General features: G+C 41.6%; 1 protein-coding gene and 1 long non-coding RNA gene across 7 annotated transcripts in view; one reads left to right on the top strand and one right to left on the bottom strand.

Annotated features, from left to right (window-relative positions):
* Positions 1 to 22,542, top strand: part of CD84 (CD84 molecule) — a 44,937-nt gene that overhangs the window by 11,658 nt on the left and 10,737 nt on the right. For 5 of the 6 annotated variants that reach the window (XR_015161257.1, XM_086393602.1, XM_086393603.1 and 2 more), the window contains exon 2: positions 5,100 to 5,441. The exons of the other annotated variant lie outside the window; for it this stretch is intronic. Coding sequence is in view for 4 of the 5 variants with exons in the window: in XM_086393602.1 (XP_086249728.1) it covers positions 5,100 to 5,441 (342 nt within the window). In the remaining variant the exon portion in view is untranslated. The remainder of the gene's footprint in view (positions 1 to 5,099; positions 5,442 to 22,542) is intronic. 6 annotated transcript variants of the gene reach the window in all.
* On the bottom strand, positions 69 to 20,892 carry LOC147376863 (uncharacterized). The gene is made up of 2 exons (XR_015161258.1): positions 20,760 to 20,892; positions 69 to 259 (listed from the first exon to the last, which is right to left on the bottom strand). It is a non-coding gene; the product is annotated as an uncharacterized LOC147376863 (long non-coding RNA).

Raw genomic sequence — 22,542 nt, 5'->3', positions numbered from 1 at the left:
CCATAGATGATTCCTAAACCACTTGGATTTCAGTTTGATGGCAAGTGACAGAGACTCAAAAATAAGAATTCCTTAAAGAAGAAAGAAATTTATTTCTTGTTAGTGTAAAATGACTGGAGTTGGCAGTTCAGTTGGTAGAATAGTTCACAAGGTCATCAGGGATCCACACTTTTTGAGTCTTCCTGCTCCATGATTCTCAGTACTTGGCTTCCTCTTCTTGATCCAAAATGTCCAAGATCCACTGTCATGGCATTCCAGCCTATAACAAGCAAGGAAGAGATGAAGAAAGCAAACGCCATCTTCTTAACGACATAAAAGTCAATACAATACTTGCACTTTCGTCCCATGGACCTGAACTTAGTCACATGACCAAACTGAGATTGCAGAAAGTTGGGCGATATAATCTTTATTCGCCCTAATATTTATTAGCAAGGTGACCATACACCTTGCTAAAAATTAGGGATTATATTACTAAGAATGAAGTAGAAAACAAATATTGGAAAACAACCAGCAGATTCTGCCACAGCCCCCAAACAATACTTTGAATACATTTGTACTTTTCTTATCTTCCACTCCTCTAACTTCTTATTTAGTGGTGCACCATCATCTCACGTTCAGTGTTTCTGACATTAAACTTGTCTTCTCCTTTTGACTTCTTCCAAGCATAAACTTAATCAAATTCCAGTAGCTATTAGTTTTCCACTCTCATGAACTAGACACCCAATATACTGTTGAATTTTATGACATGCCTCTTCATTCCTTGCCTTTCTTTGTCCTATCTCTCAAATTTATCCCTTCCTTTCCATTCCCATTACCCCTCGATTCATGCCCAGATGGCTAACAGTAGCCTCTGAAATGGTCTTTCAAGCCCAGCTTTTCTTTCCTCTTATTCCTTCTACAAATTATTACCATATGACTCTAACCCTAAAGCATTATTAGCCTTCGTTCTCAAAAACTTTAATAGCTTCCCCCTGCCTATGGTGTAGACTTCAAACTCAGGTCTGTCCTAAATCTAAACCTAAATTTACATTTCTAGCTTGATTGCTCTCTACTTTGTTAAGCAAATCTATACTTATTCAACCTGCATCACACATTCTTCTCTTTCTAAACCTTTATTCAGAACCTGAAGACCTGAGACACTAATTCTTTCCCTTTCTATCTAGTAACATTCTTTTCACTCTTCAAGGTCCTCTTCAAATTCTGTTTCCTCCAAGAAGTTTTTTCTAACCACTGCAGATCAAAGTGATCTATCCTTCTTCAAATTCCTATTGTAATTACTGTCTCTACCATTCATTTGAATTTATCATTTACCAGATCATATTGCAAAGGTGAGTTATGAGTGTGTATGTGTGTGTGTGTGTCTTATTTCCCTAACCATATATGAAATTTTTAAAAGGGACAGAGAACTTGTCTTGGTCATAGACTTGCATAGTGCTTTTCATAGTAAGTCCTTAAGATATTTTTGTGCCATAAATTCTCTCTGAAATTAAGTTTTCTTAAAGTTGCCTCCAACATTAATATAGTGTTCGAGTCCCCCCAGCACCTAGAAAAATAAATATTAACATTGGCTGATATGGAGATTCTTAAAACACCAAAGTCTTTAAGAGAAGAATAGAGAGGCCACCAAGTGCAGTGGTACTGAAAACTGTCCCTCTGTGCTTTTCCTGAATTGGCCCTTAATAATGGTTCTTCATACATTCTTCAGTATGATCTTGGTGTTACCAAGGTCATCATAGAGATGGACTAGGGAAGTCCTAAAGGGCATATCCTAATTGTTAAGATGAGGATGAGAATGAGAATCGTTATCATTAATAACCTCAGAAATAACTAGCATTTGGGGAGTTGGTGATGGACAGGGAGGCCTGGCGTGCTGCAATTCATGGGGTCGCAAAGAGTCGGACACGACTGAGCGACTGATCTGATATGATCTGATCTGATTTTGCCTTGATGGTCAACAAAGAGTTTCCACTCATATATGATTTTTCTGATCACTAATTAGATAAGCAAATTTTATAGTTACTATTGCCATTCTGTAGATGAAGAAACTGAGACTCAGAAAAGCCTCGTGACTTAATTAAGGTTGACCAGCTCATATGTAGAAGTAGCAGCTATGGCTGCTCATAGCACCTATGACTTCATCCTCCCTATCTTTTCTTTGCCTGCTGTCGTTTTGTGGGTGCCTCATACCTCCGTTGGGTGTTCAAAGGTACATATTATGCTTGTGCAAGCCCTACACTTTTTCTCAGAAAGCCCAGGAGTCTTACCAGCAGCACCACAGCACAAAATAGTAAAAGGACTTCCTCTAGCTTAGCTATCTGACACCCTGACTGTTTGATACCCAAGCACCACTTCCTGAATGACTCGCAAGAGGAGACAAGATATACTTCAAAAAGCAACACCACCCACCAACCATTCTGTGGCTGCACAACTGCCCTCCTACTAAGATCTCAGCCTTAGTAAACTGCCCACCATTTCCTGGGATTTGACGAGAAAACCCACCAGAATTATGAGTCTATGGAACCCCCACCTTTTCCATCTTCTCACACTGAACCTGAATCCAAAGAGTGAAATGGAAATTAGGCACAAGGACTTGATATTAAAAAAAAGAAAAAAACCTTGTGAGATTTGGCACCAGGGCCAGTTGTACACTTTGTGGAACCCAGTAGAATATGAAAATATAGGGTCTTTTTACAAGTAATATTAAGAAGTTCATGACAACACAACAGCATTAAATCAAATTCAGGTCCTTCTGAGCTCAAGTCTCTGTACCCTGCACAGGTCACATGTCCAGTTGGGGACATTCAAGGATTCAGGCTGGGACACTCCAAGTGCCGTTCTACCAGATCTCATCAACACAGTGGCAGAGCTTATCTGGGGAGAATTAACCTTCAAGGAATGGATTTTGGCTAACTCTGACTCCTGCCACCAAAGACAAGCTTAGTCTCGCTTTCTGTTCCCCCAGTAGTTTGGTTGCTATTGTTTTACTGTTTAGTACTCATCATATTGTATTACTGTCTGCATGCATGCACATGCATCTTATTCTCTGGGCTCTGAGTTCCTCAGAGCTGCCACCATGTCCTATTCATCCCTGAGTGGCACTTGTTTAGTCATGTCCCACTCTTTTGTGATCTGGTGGACTGTAGCCCGCCAGGCTCCTCTGTCCGTGAGATTTCCCAGGCAAGAATACTGGAGTGGCTTGCCATTTCTTTCTCCAGGGCATCTTCCCAATCCAGGCCGATTCTTTACCACTGAGCCACCTGGGAAGCCCTAGCACTTAATAAATGTTTGTAGATAAGGGTCCTTAGTCTCCTTCTTCTCTCCACCCCAGGACCTTGTTACATCTCCATCTCTACTTAGCCCACCCCAACTAAGTCACCAGTCCTTGCCTGGGATATTCCTTCTAAGGGAAAATGTTGGATGTTCTGAAAGGAAAGAGGTTTATGTGAGCAGTCCCTGGCTTGTCCAGAAAGTACTGGGGTAGAGTACAAGGGTGGTCATAGTGAGACAGCATCATCAGTTTAAGAAATCCCTTTGCTTTTCTGATGCATCACAATGACTTGTATTCTCAGTGACCTTTATTCTTATCCTCTTTATGCCAAGCCCTGAATAAACTTTAGAGTCAGGCTGAACCCACTTAAGTGAAAAGTTTTGCTCTGCTCTTTGGGGCTTATATGCAGTCAGTACTCATCAGAATGGCCCTGTTAGTGTTTATGGCTGAAGCTCTTCTTGATTGGTCAGTGCTTGTGTCTATTGGTTATTAAATGTTTTGAATATCATACATGCTGGCTCAAAACACCCTCTCATACCATATAGCTCAGTGAGAATAACAGAGTAATGAAAGAATAGAAGAAAAGGGAGAAAATAACACCTTATAATTATATTGCTATTCATTTTACAAACTATGTATTAAATCAGTTTATGTTCATAAGGTAATGGAGAAGAGAACAAAATAAACTTTTAATTTTTTTTCTATGTTAGATTTTCATCCTTCAGCTTTATACTGAATACTACAATCCCAAAATTATTCCTGGATTCCCAGAATGACTCACGTCCCTTTCCTATTCTCTCTCAAAGTACCATAACCTTTAAGTTATTTGTAGTTACCTTATCAAACTTGTTCTCTTCGTTTAAGTTCCAGGGAACAGAAACCATGTCTATTTTTACTCTCCATTGTACCCCAGTCTCTTGACATCATGGTTTAAAGAGTAGAGGCTCAACAAGCATTTGTATTATAATCAAACTAATAAATACTTGCTATAAGATCTAGAACAAAGTTGTCCTTGAATAAATATGTTCATTCATTCATAAAAGTATAAATGAATAAATGAACTTTGCTTACTTCAGAAGTTGCTCCAAAAGAGCCTAGGCAACACATAACTGAATTTAATTTATTAAATCATCCCACAAATATTTGCTAAGCACCCTCTATGTGTCAGGTACTCATCTACAGACTGGAGTTATGACAGTAAGCAAAAAGAGCCCTCAAAATCACTAACTTGGGGCATATTTACTCCAGGACCTCTAAAGCACTCTCTGCCTATATCTTCTAGGAATAGAGGCATAAATGTAACTTTTTTTTGTAAAGACCATGGCAGCCATCACAGGCTCTTGTCCCCAGCTCTTCTACCACTTGGCAATTTGACCTTGGGAAAGAAAATATTTACTATCTCAGACCTCAGAGGTTTAAATATGGAGATTTACAGCCTTAATCTCTCAAATTCCATCTAACTCTCATTAGAGTCTAGGTGTCTAGATAAATATGTTTTAATGAAATAGATTGCTTAAAAATTCACTGGGTATGGCAAAACCAATACAATATTGTAAAGTAATTAGCCTCCAAGTAAATAAATTTATAATTAAAAAATTCACTGGAAACTTAATTTTTGAATGAGAATCTTTTAGAAAAGTTAGCCATCATAACATGTTAAATATGTTTAAAGCAAAATCAAAAAAAAGAGGAAAAAAGGTATCATCAAGAAACTGGATCAGCTGTTCCTCAGGGAGATTCAAGCCTGGAGAGAAAGAGAATTCTAAAAGGAGCAACAGTCAAATGGTTATGGTTTTGTCAAATGTTTATGGTTTTCTATTTATGTTCTCAGGTCTGGAAGCAGCTGGAAGCGACACAGACATCTTCATAGTGAATGGGATTCTGGGGGAGTCAGCTACTTTTCCCTTAAATATCCAACCATCACAGAAAGTTACCATCATTTCTTGGCATTCCAAAACATCTGTTGCTTTCGTAAAACCAGGAAACTTCGGAGAAGAACCCATAGTTACCATAACCCACCAAAATTACCATGAACGAATAAGTGTCTCAGGTCAGAACTATAATCTGGAGCTCAGAAATCTGAGGATTGAAGACTCAGGGATCTACAAAGCCGACATAAATGTAGAGACCTCTAAAGTGACAACCACCAGGTCCTACAACCTTCAAGTCTATCGTAAGTTGTAGAAAGAGAGAAGGCTTGTTTTTTTATTTTTACTTTGCAATTTGCTATGTAAAAACACCTTTATTTCTGACAGTTGGGTTCCCTAAATCTTTTCATACTTATAAGTACTTACATAAATATATTGATGCTTATGGAGAGGGTATGGCTTTGCTTGCATTTAGCAATGTACTCTTCCTGTAAACCTTGTTTTTCTTTTCTATAAAATGAAAATAATCATACTATTTACTTCCCATAGTTATTGTGAATATCAAGTAAGATAGAGTATGCAAAGTACTTTTAAAAAACCCTTTTTATTTTGAAATAATTATAGAGGCATAGAAAGGTGTAAAGAAATGTATAGGGAGTGCCTGTGTGCATTTCACCCATCTTTTCCCAACGGTAACAGCTTACATAACTAGAGTACAATATCAAAGCCAGGAAATTGGCATTGGTACAACCTATAGAGCTTATTTAGATTTCAGCAGTTATACAGGCACTCATTTATGTGTATATGTGAAGTTCTGTACAACTTAGTCACATTAATAGCTTCATGTAACCATTACCATAATCAACAAACTTAAGTGGACCAACATCACAAGATTCCTTCATCCTTTACAGTCACTCATTACCACCCTCTTTCTCCTCCCAAACTCCTGGAAGACATTAATCCACTCTTAATATCTAGAATTATGCTACTTCACAAATGTTACATGGATAGAATCATGCAGTATGCATGCTTTTTTCATTCATCATAATTTCTTTGAGTCATCCTAATTATTGCAACTATCAGTAGGTTATATATTTTTATTGCTGGATAGTATTTCATGGTATAGATGTGCTACTTTGTTTAACCATTCACCTACTGAGGGATATTTTAGTTGTTTCTAGTTCGGTGCTAAATCACTTCAGTCGTGTGTGACTATATACAACCCCATGGACTGTAGCCCACCAGGCTTCTCAGTCTGTGGGATTTTCCAGGCAAGAATACAGGAGTGGGTTGCTATTTTCTTCTCCAGGAAGCTTCTCAAACCAGGGATCAAATCTGCACCTCTTATGTCTCCTGCATTGGCATCACCTAAGAAGCTATTCTAGTTTGGGGGCAATTACAAATAAGTTGCTGTGAATATTTGTGTACAAGTTTCTACATTAAATGACTTTCTGTTTCTTTAAGATAAATGCCCAAGAATGAAATCATATGCTAAATCCATTTTTCTTTTTTTGTTTATTGTGATTAAATATATATAACATTTAACATGTTAATTATCTTTAAGTGTAACACTCAGTGGCATTAAATACGTTCGCGTTGTTGTGCAATCATCATCACTCTTCAGAACTTTGTTTTCCCCTTTTAAATAGATTCTATTTTTTAGAGCAGTTCAAGGTTCATGAAAAAATTGAGTAAAAGTACAGGAGTTCTAGACTCCTACATTGTCTATATCTCCCACCAGAGGGATACATTCATTACAGTTAATAATGTATATTGATACATCATTACCAAAGTCCATAGTTTACATTAGGGGTTTGCTCTTAGTATTGTACATTCTATGGGTAATGGTAAAATACAATGATATTTATCCACCGTTATAGTATCATTCAGAGTAGCTTCACTGCCTTGAAAACCCTCCGTGTTCTGCTTATTCACCCCTCCACACCACCCCTGGCAACCACTGATCTTTTTACTGTCTCAATTGTTGTTGTTTAGTCACTAAGTTGTATCTGACTTTTTGCGACCCCCCATGGACTGCAGCATGCCAGGCTCCTCCATCCTTCACTGTCTCCCAGAGTTTGCTCAGATTTATGTCCATTGAGCTAGTGATGCTATCTAACCAGCTCATTCTCTGCCACCCTCTTCCCCTTTCACTTCAGTCTTTCCCTGCATCAGGGTTTTTTCAAAGAGGAAACTGTCTCCATGGTTTTGTCTTTTTCAGAATGTCTAGTTGGAATCACATAGTATGTAACCCCTTCAGGTTGGGTTCTTCCACATAATAAAATACATTTAAGTTCTCTTCATACCTTTTCATGGCTTGATAACTCTCTCCAAAACTTTTGAGTCATTTTCAGTGTTAAAAATATTGCCAAATTATTTTGCATTCCCATAAAAAATGTATGAATGATTTGGTGTCTCTAGCATTTAATGTTGTCAGTATATTTTATTTTGGCCATTCTGATGAGTGTGTAGTGATATTTCATTTTGGTTTTTAATCTTAATTTCACCAGTAGCTAATGCAAAATGCTTTTAAGAGGTCAAATATTAGTACAGTTATTATCACTAAAATTGAATTCACTGGCAGGTGTGTGGTGTGTTAAGCAGTGCTATTCAAGTTATGGTCTGTATGTGGCAGCATCTTATTGGAAATGCAAATTCTCAGGCCCCAGTCCTTACCTTTGGTGGTGAAGTCCAGGAATCTGTATTTTAACATTCTCTCTGGACTATTCCTATATGTGCTACAGTTTGAGAAGTGCTCATCTAGAGTTGCCCCGTCCAATATGGTAGTCAGTAGCTACATGTAGCTCCTAAGTATTTGAAAGATGATGAGTACAAATCGAGATGTGCTGTAAATGTAAAATACACACTAGATTTTGAAAGGTTGCTGCTATGAGCTGTGAACGACACTGGGATTCTTGGCCTCTGGAGGAGGAAAATTTGATTCAGGGCCAGTGATGAGGCTTGATCACTCAGAGCTTTTTGTGTAATACAGTTTTATTGAAGTATAAAAGATATAGAGAAAGCTTCTGACATAGATATCAGAGAGGACAGAAAGAGTGCCCCCTTGTTGGTTTTTAGCAAGGATTTTTATACCTATTCAGATCAGATCAGATCAGTCGCTCAGTCGTGTCCGACTCTTTGTGACCCCAAGAATTTCAGCATGCCAGGCCTCCCTGTCCATCATCAACTCCCAGAGTTCACTGAGACTCACGTCCATCGAGTCAGTGATGCCATCCAGCCATCTCATCCTCTGTCGTCCCCTTCTCCTCTTGCCCCCAATCCCTCCCAGCATCTGAGTCTTTTCCAATGAGTCAACTCTTTGCATGAGGTGGCCAAAGTACTGGAGTTTCAGCTTTAGCATCATTCCTTCCAAAGAAATCCCAGGGCTGATCGCCTTCAGAATGGACTGGTTGGATCTCCTTGCAGTCCAAGGGACTCTCAAGAGTCTTCTCCAACACCACAGTTCAAAAGCATCAATTCTTTGGCGCTCAGCCTTCTTCACAGTCCAACTCTCACATCCATACATGACCACAGGAAAAAGAATAGCCTTGACTAGACGAACCTTTGTTGGCAAAGTAATGTCTCTGCTTTTCAATATGCTATCTAGGTTGGTCATAACTTTCCTTCCAAGGAGTAAGCGTCTTTTAATTTCATGGCTGCAGTCACCATCTGTAGTGATTTTGGAGCCCAGAAAAATAAAGTCTGACACTGTTTCCACTGTTACCCCATCTAGTTCCCATGAAGTGATGGGACCGGATGCCATGATCTTCGTTTTCTGAGTGTTGAGCTTTAAGCCAACTTTTTCACTCTCCACTTTCAATTTCATCAAGAGGCTTTGTAGTTCCTCTTCACTTTCTGCCATAAGGGTGGTGTCATCTGCATATCAGGTTATTGATATTTCTCCCGGCAATCTTGATTCCAGCTTGTGCTTCTTCCAGCCCAGCATTTCTCATGGTGTACTCTGCATATAAGTTAAATAAACAGGATGACAATAAACAGCCTTGACGTACTCCTTTTCCTATTTGGAACCAGTCTGTTGTTCCATGTCCAGTTCTAACTGTTGCTTCTTGACTTGCATACAGATTTCTCAGGAGGCAGGTCAGGTGGTCTGGTATTCCCATCTCTTTCAGAATTTTCCACAGTTTATTGTGATCCACACAGTCAAAGGCTTTGGCATAGTCAATAAAGCAGAAATAGATGCTTTTCTGGAACTCTCTTGCTTTTTCCATGATCCAGCAGATGTTGCCAATTTGATCTCTGGTTCCTCTGCCTTTTCTAAAACCAGCTTGAACATCAAGAAGTTCACGGTTCACATACTGCTAAAGCCTGGCTTGGAGAATTTTGAGCATTACTTTACTAACGTGTGAGATGAGTGCAATTGTGCGATAGCTTGAGCATTCTTTGGCATTGCCTTTCTTTGGGATTGGAATGAAAAGTGACCTTTTCCAGTCCTGTGGCCACTGCTGAATTTTCCAAATTTGCTGCCATACTGAGTGCAGCACTTTCACAGCATCATCTTTCAGGATTTGGAATAGCTCAACTGGAATTCTATCACCTCCACTAGCTTTGTTCATAGTGATGCTTTCTCAGGCCCACTTGACTTCACATTCCAGGATGTCTGGCTCTATGTGAGTGATCACACCATCATGGTTATCTGGGTCGTGATGATCTTTTTTGTACAGTTCTTCTGTGTATTCTTGCCATCTTTTCTTAATATCTTCTGCTTCTGTTAGGTCCATACCATTTCTGTCCTTTATCGAGCCCATCTTTGCATGAAATGTTCCTTTGGTATCTCTGATTTTCTTGAAGAGATCCCCAGTCTTTCCCATTCTGTTGTTTTCCTCTATTTCTTTGCATTGATCGCTGAAGAAGTCTTTCTTATCTCTTCTTGCTATTCTTTGGAACTCTGCATTCAGATGCTTATATCTTTCCTTTTCTTCTTTGCTTTTCGCTTCTCTTCTTTTCACAGCTATTTGTAAGGCCTCCCCAGACAGCCATTTTGCTTTTTTGCATTTCTTTTCCATGGGGATGGTCTTGATCCCTGTCTCCTGTACAATGTCACGAACCTCATTCCATAGTTCATCAGGCACTCTATCTATCAGATCTAGGCCCTTAAATCTATTTCTCGCTTCCACTGTATAATCATAAAGGATTTTATTTAGGTCATACCTGAATGGTCTAGTGGTTTTCCCTACTTTCTTCAATTTAAGTCTGAATTTGGCAATAAGGAGTTCGTGGTCTGAGCCACAGTCAGCTCCTGGTCTTGTTTTTGCTTACTGTGTAGAGCTTCTCCATCTTTGGCTGCAAGGAATATAATCAGTCTGATTTTGGTGTTGACCATCTGGTGATGCCAATAAAATTTATACCTATTAGCAAGCTGCTAATTAGAGAAAGAAAATGCCTCAAAACTGAGAAAGTTGCACCAGGCATTTCACCCACAACATGCATTTAAGATAGCATTGGCACAAGGTGAGTTATCCTGGGTCATAAAACAATTGACATGAATCTTGAGGAAAGGCAGATTTCCAAGCAAATACATAGTTTCATTAACATAGCTTAAGAGAACATCTTCATAAGAAAAACGCATTGACTAGCTCAAGGTTTGACAAAAGTTCAGGCAACCACGTGTCGTCATGGCAACACTGAATTTTAAAAGAAACCTCCTTTTAATTTTGTATAGAGAAGGGAAAAAACATCTGACACTTGTAGTTTGTTTCTTCCTGCCACTTAAAAGAGTGGAAAAAAAGCGTCTGTTACTTGCAGTCTATTTCCTCCGCTTGGGGACCCAAACCTTCCTGCCTGTTACTCTCTCAATTTCAAAGTCTTATTATCAAAAAAGAAACCCATAAAATATCTCATTAATTATTTTTATATTGATTCCATGTTGGATATAGTGAGTTAAATAAAATATATTATTACATCACCTGTTTATTTTCACCATTAGAAAACCTTAAATGACATAAGTGAGTAACATTTTCTCAGCACTAATTTCTAGCATAGAGAATATTTGAATCATGTCTCGAGGATTTTACCATCTCCATTTGCCCCACAGTAGAAAAACACAGAAATGTGGCTAATACAATTCAGGTATATAGTTAGTCCACTAAAATTCAAGCTCCATAAAGGCAGAGATTTGTATATGATGTGTATCACTATATCCCCAGCTCCCACCTTGCCAGGCATACAGTGGGTGCTGCAGAAGTATCTGTTGAATGAAAGAATGAGTTAAGCATAGTAGTCCCGGGTCCTAATACAAGGTCTGGTGATTATAAGTGCTCAATTAATATAGCATAATTGAAAGAACCATACCCAAGTTGGACACTTCAGAAAATATCTGACTCATTCAAGACCTTTGCTTGTGAAAATAAAGAGGGTGTTCAATTTTTATGATATTTGTTTTCATCCCTTTATATGTTTAGTTTTACCCACTCAGTCTTTAGATGTTTTACCATCTGTAGTTAAGGCTGCTGCTGCTAAGTCGCTTCAGTCGTGTCTGACTCTGTGCAACCCCATAGATGGCAGCTCACCAGGCTCCCCCATCCCTGGGATTCTCCAGGCAAGAACACTGGAGTGGGTTGCCATGTCCTTCTCCAATGCATGAAAGTGAAAAGTGAAAGTGAAGTCACTCAGTCGTGTCTGACTCTTCACAACCCCATGGACTGCAGCCTACCAGGCTCCTCCGTCCATGGGATTTTCCAGGCAAGAGTACTGGAGTGGGTTGCCATTGCCTTCTGCTGTAAAATCTTAGAGAATTCCCATACAACAAAATCTGTGCTTTTGGAATAGTAAGCTGAGAAGACAAAGAGAAAAAACTGACATTTACTGGACAGTACTTGACTGACATTCTACTAATTTTTAAAAATACATAAAGATTATACATATTTAGGCAACATACGCACAAAAGATAATACAGTGAAATGCAACTCTCCCTTCTCAGGGGCAGTCACTCTTATCAGTTTATTTTGCCTCTTCAATAGAAAATTAAAGTACATATGAGCATAAATAGAGTGATGATAGATAGACAAATTGATGGATAGTAGAGTGGTCTATCTGTGTAATAACTCATTTAATCCTCTCAACCACCCTAGCTAGAGAAATTTGTTGTCCCCACATTAAAATTGAGGGAGCTGAAGCTCAGTACCACTGGATACCTTCTTCACAATTTTATAGTTAGAGAACAGTGGAGCCTGGATTCTGAAGCTGATCTCCAATGGCCTCCCCATTCTTTGACTTGGAAAGATGAAAGCCTGTCAGCCACAACTCTGATCTTCACTGCCCATCAGATTTGTGTAGGATATGTTGGGGGAGTGTGTAATTTCCTCGGTTCTGACTCACTGCAGCAAAGATTTGAAATGGTAGACCAGTGTTACAGCTCAGTTACAGCTGTTTTATTTGGCAGTCAAAGGATAGTACACCCTCAAGGTGTGAAGGTGGGCTGACCCAAAAGGAGAGAGGCTCAATCTTGGCTCCCCTTTTTAAATGTTTTGTCTCCTCCCCTTGAGCCTGCTCTATGTAAATTGGGCTAGCCAGGAAGGCTGTTTGTTTCACCTGAGGTTCTCACTCCAGTCCTCAGATTTTCTTTTGTTTCATTTTTGTGGGCTTTTCCCTTTCTTTGTCTTTTAGCCACCACCATTTTGGACCCCTTTTTCCTATTCTAACTACCTAACATTCCCCCCTCAAGAGGTGGGTGGCCCAATTCTTTGGGAATAGGGCGTCGAGGTCTCTCTGGCTACTTCCTGCTGAGCTGGGACACCAAAGGGCATTGGGCCTTCCCCTCTTGCTTATCGCAATCCTCAGAGTCCTTATAGCTGTGTCCATCTAAGGGTGAGTGATATTTCCCATGGTCAGGTATAGTTTTATACATCCTTGTTGAATTGGCACCGCATGTTGTAGCTTGTTGACTTGAGCAGAGATAAAATGGGTTAGACAATTGATAATACATGGAGCAATCATAAGCAGCATCAAATGGTGATAACAGGGATTAGTAGGGATATTAGCCAACTCCAAATCCTCCCTTGCCACGAGAAGGATTCCCAAGGAGAGATTGTAGCCACCCCAAGAATTCTCCAGCTCGTTTTTTGAGATCCCATAGGATCTGAATGTTTTTCTTGAGGACTGTGAGACTTTCTTTAACTTGGCTGGAGGTATTTACCCAGAAACAACACATTTCATTCAAGATAGCTCAAGTCCCTCCTTGTTCAGGGATCAGGAGAGCTATCTCCTATCTATTTTGGAGTATAACCCTTTCCAGGCTGTGTTGGCTCTTAAGAGCTGTCCTGAGAAATCTTATCCCCAGAAACTTAATTTTGGGGGTGTTCATTAGAATGGCACTCATTTGTGGTCCTGAACAGTTTTCTGAGATCTTCCAGGGGCTCACAGGTGTATTGAGTGTCTTCTTCTGTTTTCTTCCATGGCTTGACTCATGAGTAGTGAATCCAGGAATCATGCCCTGAAAACTTGACTGCTGTGGGGGTAGAAAGTATTACAGCGTAGGGGCCCTTCCATGTGGGCTGGAGTTGAGTCTTTGGGGACCCATCTTTCCAGACTGTAATTAGGACTTGAGTCACTGAAGCATATAGTGGTGGCTCTTTAGAATCTTTTGGGTCCTGGTTGACACCCCACAAGAATATATCTGGTTGGAATTACCCAATGACCACAGTGTAAGACTCGAGGGTCTGAGCCTCTGGATCTAGGAAGAGGTCATTGGCATAAACAAAAGTTCTCACATATAGCATCTCATAAGGACTAAGACCAACCTGTTCCTTAGGGGCAATAGAGGTGTGGAGGAGAGCTATTGGTAAAGCCTCCTTCCATCCCAGGGAAATCTCCCGGGTTATCTTCTTTATCGCTGATTTTAAGAATTGGTTGGCTCTTTCTACTTTTCCTGAAGACTGAGGCTTCCAGACACAATGGAGATAATAAGTAATGCCCAACGCTTTAGAGACCCCTTGGGTGACTTTAGAAGTAAATGATGTCCCATTGTTACTTTGTGATGACTTGGGCAGGCCAAATCTCAGAACGATTTCATGGAGCAGTTTTTTACCATCTCCTTGGCCTTCTCAGTCTGGGTGGGAAAACCTTCAATCCATCCTGTGAATGTATCTATCATGATTAGTAGGATATTTATACCCTTGAGAAACTGGCATCTGGGTGAAGTCCATCTGCCAGTCCTTTTCTGGCTAGGTCCCACACCGTTGGACAGGCTGGGCCAGCTGGGGTCTTTGAGCTTCTTGGGGATTGTTTAATTGGCAAGTGGGACAAGAGGAGGCCAATCGCCTTACAGCTGTTTGGAGGCCTGTTCCTCTGAAGGACCTTTCTAGTAACCTTTGGAGGGCGTTCTCCCCTAAATAAGTGGTGGTGTGTAAGGAGTTAACCAACTTCCATTGAAGGTTCCCAAGCAGAAAAAGGAGTCCCTCCTTTTGGAACCACCCCATATGATCTTCCTGAAAGCCCTCACTCTTAGCTTTAAGAGTCTCACCTTCAGTATATGAAGGAATTTCTGGCAAATTAGCCCATGGAACTAAGGTGGCAACCACTACTACATCACTGTTTTTTAATGCTGCTCTCTTAGCTGCCTGATCATCTGCTTGGTTCCTTTGTGCCACGTCTGTGCTCCCTTTTTGGTGTCCTTTACAATGGGAGACTGAAACATCATCTGGCAGATGGACTGCCTCCAAGAGCCTAAGGATTTGATCACCATATTTGATTGGGGACCCTCGGGTGGTCAAGTGGCCTCTTTTCTTTCCAAATAGCAGCACGTGCATGTAGCACCAGAAAGGCATACTTGGAGTCAGTGTAAATGGCTACTCTTTTTCCTTTTCCAAGCTCTAAAGCTTGAGTCAGGGCTATAGGCTTAGCCAATTGGGCTGAAGTACCTGTTGGAAAAGGTTTAGCCTCTATGGTCTCAAAATTGGAAACTACTGCATATCCAGCTCTTCTTTTTCCATCCAAGACAAAGCTGCTTCCATCAGTGTACCAGATTTCCTCAGGATTGGTTAGATCTTCTGACAAGCCCTCTCAGGGTTTTGTCCAGTAATCCAAAGTTTCTAGGCAAGAGTGAAAGGGAGAGAGCCCTTGGGGGTAGGTAGGAGGGTAGCTCGATTAAGAACCTCATAAGGGGATATAGTCAGGCCTGGATTTTCCATCAGCACTACTTAATATCTGAGGATCCTTTGATCAGACATCCATAAATGGCCTCTCCTATTCAGTTGTTTCACTAGGTGGCTGGTAAAAGTAGTTAGTTTGCCCCCAAAGTGAAAGTGAAAGTGAAGTGAAGTCACTCAGTGGTGTCCGACTCTTAGCGACCCCACAGACTGCAGCCCACCAGGCTCCTCCTTCCATGGGATTTTCCAGGCAAGAGTACTGGAGTGGGGTGCCATTGCCTTCTCCAGAGAGTTTAAAGAATCTCCTATCAGGACTGCAATAGCAGCAAGATTTAGAAGGCAGGGAGGCCAGCCTTGGGAAGTTGGGTCGAGCCTCTTGGATAAGTAAGCTACAGGCTGGGGCTCAGGTCCCAACCTTTGAGTTAACACTCCCAAGGCTATTCCTTCATTTTCATGTATGTACAGGTGGAATGCTTTTTCTGGGTCTGGCAATCTCAAGGCTGTCCTTGAGTTAAGGCTTCTTTTAGTGTATCCTCTGCCTCCTTTTGAGGACTTCCCCACATCAATGGGATTAAATCACCCCCTCCCTTCAAGCTTTCATATAAGGCCTGGGCAATTAGATCATAATTGGGTGTCCAGATTCTACAATACCCGGTTAGCCCCAGGAAATCTCATGGTTGTTTTCGAGTCATGGGGGAGGGCAACTGGAAGATTCCTCGTACTTGATCAAAGGACAACCTCCTAGATGACCCATGTGTAATCTGAACTCCCAGGTAGGTGACCTTTGTCTCGACCATCTGTGCCTTAGCACAGACTTTATATCCCCTCTCTGCCAAAAGTTAAGAATCTGAATTGCATGTTGTTGGGCATTTTTCTCATCTGGAGAGCAGATAGTAGGTCTTCTACATATTGTAATATTTTCCCAAAGGTCCCAGAATCAGATCTAGGGGATCCCAGCTAAAAGCCTGCTCAAACAGATAGGGGCTATCTCTGAACCCCTGAGGTAATACTGTCCAAGTCGTCTGTTGGTGTTTTTCTCCTGGAGCCTCCCAGTCGAAGGCAAAAAGATATTGGGATTCTTTAACCAGTGGCATGCAAAAAAAATGCATCCTTAAGATCCAGGACTGTAAACTACTTGGCACTGGGCAGGATTTATCCCAAGAGTGCATAGGGATTGGGTACTGTGGGATGGAGGGGGACCACAGCTTCATTTATAATCCAGAGATCTCCAACCATTCACCAGGTCCCATCCTTTTTCTTTACAGGGAGGATTGGGGTGTTACACGGTGAACTGGTGAGAACCAATAGCCCACAGGCAAGGAATTTTATTGCGATTGTAGTCTTTCCCAAGCTTCTCTTCTGAGAGGTATTGTTTCCAGTTTGGAAGCCAAGTGGGATCTTGGAGGACAATGATGACCAGTTCAGCTTGGTGGGCTTGTACAAGAGTTCCGTGGTCCCAAACCTGGGGTTAATTTTGTCCTCCCATAGTTTTTGGTCCCTCCCTATTGGAGAGGGTATATTGGATTCCTCAGTAGTAACCAGAAGCTGTAGAAAAGCTTCCTGTCACAAGGGTGGTCCCCAGTTTAGTGAGTTTATCTCTTCCCAATAAAGAAGTAGGACACTCAGGGACCACCAGAAACTGGTGGGAAAATATTTGTCCATTCCAGCAACAAAGAAGTGCTTGGGTGAATCTTTTTGTAATTGTTTTTCCTGTAACACCCAAAATGGTACAGGTTTGGGAGGAGAAGCCTCTAGAATAGGAGGTCAGGACACAGTAGGTAGCCCATGTGTCAACCAAGAAATTCTCAGACCTACCTGCCACATCCAGCTGCACCCTTGGCTCCAGCCCCGTGATGATTATCTGTGACAGGCAGGCTGGCTGGAGCGGGCCACTTCAGTCCTGTTAAACCATCGTGAGGGAAGGCTTGAAGCTTGACCTTGAGGCTCTTGGGTCCCAAGGGCAGAATGCCACCCAATGTCCCAATAGATGGCATTTGTAGCAAGCCATTTAGGAGACTTGTCATGGTTTGGACACTCTTTGGCCCAGTGTCCCACCTGTCTACAGATTAGGCATTTGCCTTGTGCCTTGTCCTTTAAGAACTCGGGGTTCGCCATAGTGCTTCCCTGGAGGACGGCCAGCATCTGGGTATGCCTTGTCTCTTTCCTTTTCTCCCTTTCCTCGGCCTTGACGTCCCTCTCTCGTTCTCTGTTATAAAAGGTACTGGTGGCTGTCTGGACCATCCCATTTAAAGAAGCAGAAGGGTCCTTCTGCTGTAGTTGTTGTAACTTTATCCTAATATCTGATGCACATTGGGACAGGAATTTGTCCTTTAAAATCACCTGTTCCTTGTAAGAGTCGAAGTTCAGATTGGTAAACTTTTGGAGGGCCTCTTTTAGCCTTTCCAGAAAGGCAGTGGGGTTCTCACTGGACTGCTGACTTATTGCTGAGACCCAGGCATAGCTGATTACTTTTTGCTGGGCTGCTTTTAGCCCTACCTTAACACAGATCAGAAAGTAATCCCTTTCCCAGATGTGCTCAGGGTCATTATAATTTCAGTTAGGATCTGAGGAGGGGACTGCAGTTTCCCCCACTGGATATTTACTGCTTGACTTGTTGAAGCCCTGTAGCATACCCTCAGGCTTCCTTTATGACCCTAGCATACTCAGGGTCAGATAAAGTTTGACTCAATATGACCATGATGTCCTTCCACGTCAAGTCAAAGGCCAAGGTAATGTGTTGGAATGTATCTATATATTTGCCTGGGTCATCTGGATAGCTTTCCAGGTCTTGTTTTATCAGTCTTAGTTCTAAGTGGGAGAAGAACTTATGAACCCAGGTTGATCCAAATTCTCCTCCAGTTTCACTAAGGGACATACTTGAGTTGGCTTTTGTGGAGGGGGTGCTCCCAGATATGGGGGCACATTTGGATACAAGGAAAGAACACCAGGCAACTCGGGAGCCATGGGAGGTGAGCCTTCATGGGAGGCTTCCTTCTCTTAGTTGTCTATGCCTAACACCATTTGCCTAGTAGGCTCACTTTTAGGGCATACAACAATCCCATACTTAAGACAGAGTTCCTTCATATTTCTTAGGTGGAAGAAAATTTGGACATAGGTGATCTCTGTCCATTTCCCTTATCTTTTGCAGAATAAGTCCAACTGTAGGACGGTATTGTAATTTAAACTCCCATCATCAGGCCAGTGTTCCTTATCCCCCAGAGAATACTGTGGCCACGAAGTGGCACAAAAGAATTTTAAGCAACTTTTCCTTAGAGGATCAAACAACTTTCAGTTATCAAGGATGCATCTCAAGGGCACCTGTAAGGAAGTTGATTGGTTATTTCCCATCTAAAAGACAGTGATGACAGGGAGAAAAAGAAAAAAGGAGAAGAAACTAATAGACCTTCTTCTATTTTTATGGGTGGACTTCCTTAGGGGTGAGTCTTTCTAAAGATTATCCTACCCAGTACTGTTGCAACCTGAGAGCTAAGGGTCAAGGTGCAGATCCCCAGGGAGTTTGAGGCTTGACAATCTCCTAGAGATCAACATTTCATTGTCATAGGCCCACTTTAGGTAGTAACAGAAGTAATGGCAAAGGAGAGGGTTACCTGGTCCTGTTAGGGGCATTAAGAGTATTTTAATAATAAGCTGGGTGGTGATGTTGCCTACAAGGGGGCAGGGTCCTGGTTGCAGGAGTTAGTAAGTGACTTGAGAACAAATTAATAAGAGGCAACAGATCAGGTGTTCCTTAAAAGTGGAGTGGAGATTTGATCAGGGTTATGTTTGTAACCTTCTCCTTGGAGAAGGCAATGGCAACCCACTCCAGTATTCTTGCCTGGAAAATCTCATGGACGGAGGAGCCTGATAGGCTGCAGTCCATGGGGTTGCTAAGAGTCGGACATGACCGAGCGACTTCGCTTTCACTACTTTTGTAACTTTAGGGGAAGGGTGGTAAGGGTTTGGGCCCAAAAGGCCTGCAGGGTTCACTCCCAAAGTGGCAAACATTGTCCCTGGAAGCCCAATTGCTCTTGAAGGGATGCCACCAACAGATGGACCTCTAGCAGGCACTGTGGCCCTGTCACCCCCCCTAACAGGTTCACTGAGAGGCGCTGTTGATACACATGTTGTAGGAAACATGGAAGATGAAGGCCTGAATCTCTAGAGGGATTGGATATTATATAGTACTTCCCTCCCAAGGGCCAGCTATTTTCTGGTTGTCCCTCCAGAAGATTGTAGAGGCAACATGGTGGGCCTGTAAGAGCATGAAACAGGAGGGAAGGGGCCAGGGCACAACTTTTGAAAGAATGACATAGCCCAAGGGCATAGGCATAACATAAACTGATTAGAATCAAATGGGTCCAAGATGGCAGACAAGTCAAATTCAACTAGGCCTTGATCCTCAATCTGCAAGCTAAATGACACACCCAAAGGCGCCATGACAGTTCCAAGGCACTACCAAAAGACCAAGGAGTGGGTGGCTCCCCAATTGTTGGAAAGATCCTCCCACCCATTAGCATATGACATCGGCCAGCTCACAAAAACTAACCACACATTTCACGGCCAACGCATTTACCTTCTCTGATGGCACACACTCTGTGGCCTGTGCTTCTCTCTGAATCCAAACAAATCTACCCCTTACCTATCACTGTGTCTCTCACTGAATTTTTTTGCAATGAGACATCAAAAACCTGAGTTTCATTAGGTCCTGCCATATGAGTTTGAGTCCCAATCTTAGGTAAACAGTTTCAAACACAACTTTTGGAGACGGAAAGATGACGACCTGCCCAATATTTTGTAAACAGTGGCACAGATGGAGAGAGGAGCTGAAGAATGGGAGAAAAAGCAGTGGGATACTAACGCATATATATGGAATTTAGAAAGATGGTAACAATAACCCTGTGTACGAGACAGCAAAAGAAACACTGATGTATAGAACAGTCTTATGGACTCTGTGGGAGAGGGAGAGGGTGGAAAGATTTGGGAGAATGGCATTGAAGCATGTAAAATGCACAATACTGGATGTTTGGGGCTGGTGCACTGGGACGACCCAGAGGGATGGTATGGGGAGGGAGGAAGGAGGAGGGTTCAGGATGGGGAACACATGTACACCTGTGGCGGATTCATTTTGATATTTGGCAAAACTAACACAATATTGTAAAGTTTAAAAAAAAAAAAAAAAGCAGTGGGAAAAGCATGCCGAGGAACCCCCTTCATAGCCTGTCAGAAAAACTGCTAAATGCCTGACCTGTACCCATAGTTTTCATTGGCCTGATCCTTGGCACAAAGAAGATTAAGAACAGAATAACCCTCACCCACTTGGGCAACAGCTACTAAGGCATAGCAGATAGTGGAGCCTTCAGGACACACTGAGAAGTAGCCCCGTGCCAGAGACCCTCAACTGCACCCACTGCTGCTCACCTGTTCACAAGGGGTTCAAGGAAACAAGAAACTAGAGATTGTAAAGGAATTAAGATTTGTTAGCCATATGTCCTTCCAGCGACTGAGGCAAGGACCTCTTACCTTAACTGGAGGTCTTCTGGAATCTGAGACTGAGCTGTGTGAACTTTCTGCTGAGTTTGTTTTTGCTGTCCCTGTTTTCAGCATACTAGGCTTCTTGTCACTTCCACTGGGCTGGGTTTCCTTGGCATTCAGCTTCCACCACATGACCTTTTGCCACGTGACTGTTGTCGGGCTTCTTCTGTGCTTGGTCTCTGCCTCATGGGGCTGAGCTGAGGTTGTTTCAGCCAGGTTACATCCGAGTTATGGCACCAGATATGTCATCAGGGGAGTGTGTAATTTCCTAGATTCTGTCTTACTGCAGCAAAGATTTGAAATGGTGGACCAGTGTTATAGCCCGATTACAGCTCCGTTTTATTTGGCAAACAAAAGGTAGTACACCCTCGAAGCATGAGGGCAGGCTGACCCAAAAGGAGAGAGTCTCAATCTTGGCTCCTCTTTTTATATGTTTTGTCTCCTTCCCCTGAGCCTGCCCTATGTAAACTGGGCTAACCCAGAAAGCTGTTTGTTTCACCTGAGGTTCTCAGTCTGGTCCTCAGATTTTCTTTTGTTCTGTTTCTGTGGGCTTTTTTCTTTCTTTGTCTTTTAGCCACCACCATTTTGGACTTCTTTTTCCTATTCTAACTACCTAACAGTAACATCTCTTTGCCTGCTGAGAAAAATGAGATGGAATCCTATTTTCACCACTATCCACCACCTTAACATTCACTAAAAAAAAAAAAAAACTTTCTAAAAACAAGTGAACAACAAGCAGAGATTGAAACACTGTTGTTAATCAAGTTTCTGAGGAAACACACAGTTTGGTTCCTTTTTCACCATGTATATCTGTATCTATCACTGTCACAGCTAATCAAGGTCTTTACTCCAAACTTATTTAGAAGCTTTTTTGCCAAGTCATCACTAATTCTGATCTGGAATGTTCCCCTCTAAGAGACTCTTCCTGGAAGAGGGCATGGCAACCCACTCCAGTATTCTTGCCTGGAGAGTCCCATGGACAGAGAAACCTGCTGGGCTACAGTCCACAGGGTCACAAAGAGTGTAAGCATGCACAAGAGACTCTTAGAACCAGAGTTTCTGATTAGGTTGGAATCAAAGCCTTTACAGCTCTTACTTCCCATTTTTCACATCCTCACAGGTACAAACAAATGGTTTCTGTCTCTACACTGCCAAATGTATTGCTTTTACAGACTCTATGTTAATTAGAAAGTTATGTGCCAGTTCCTTCCTCTATTCCCTCCCTCGCATGGCAGTAGTGGAGGGGCAAACCACATCATAGCAGATTTGCCAAGAATTAACTGAACTTATATACTCTGAATATGGTCCTTTTCTTATCTCCTGGCAAAGGATCTTTCCAGCTGTACTTCTTCCAGCTCCAGATCTAGTTATTGCATGAACTTACATATAATTGGTTTTTTCGTAATCCTTTACACCTAAAACTTTTATCATTTACCTTTTGGTTGTTTTAGCAAAACCATTTTTTGAAATGAACTTTTAAAGAGGTTTGAAGTTTTCATCATGGGCACTTTAAAACAAAATAAATGAAAAAAAAAAGAAAAGAAAACACACATTGACCAGAAAACAGAGCCGAACAAAAATGTTTAAAGATTGTGTCATACAGTGGGGTGCTGATAAAATTTCAACCAGTTCTTAATGATGTGTGTGTCTGTATACACACACTATAAACTGTATTGACATAAAGGAGATGTGGCACACAATTGTATAAGTGATAATATACAATAGCCTTTATTGTAAATTCCATATAGCCAGTTGTTCTCACAGAATGCAT

The sequence above is a fragment of the Bos grunniens genome, chromosome 3 (assembly GCF_055505025.1).
Source record: "Bos grunniens cultivar Pamir isolate PY7600 chromosome 3, Bosgru_T2T1.0, whole genome shotgun sequence".
NCBI lineage: Eukaryota > Metazoa > Chordata > Mammalia > Artiodactyla > Bovidae > Bos > Bos grunniens.
This window is presented reverse-complemented; position numbering and strand designations above follow the sequence as displayed.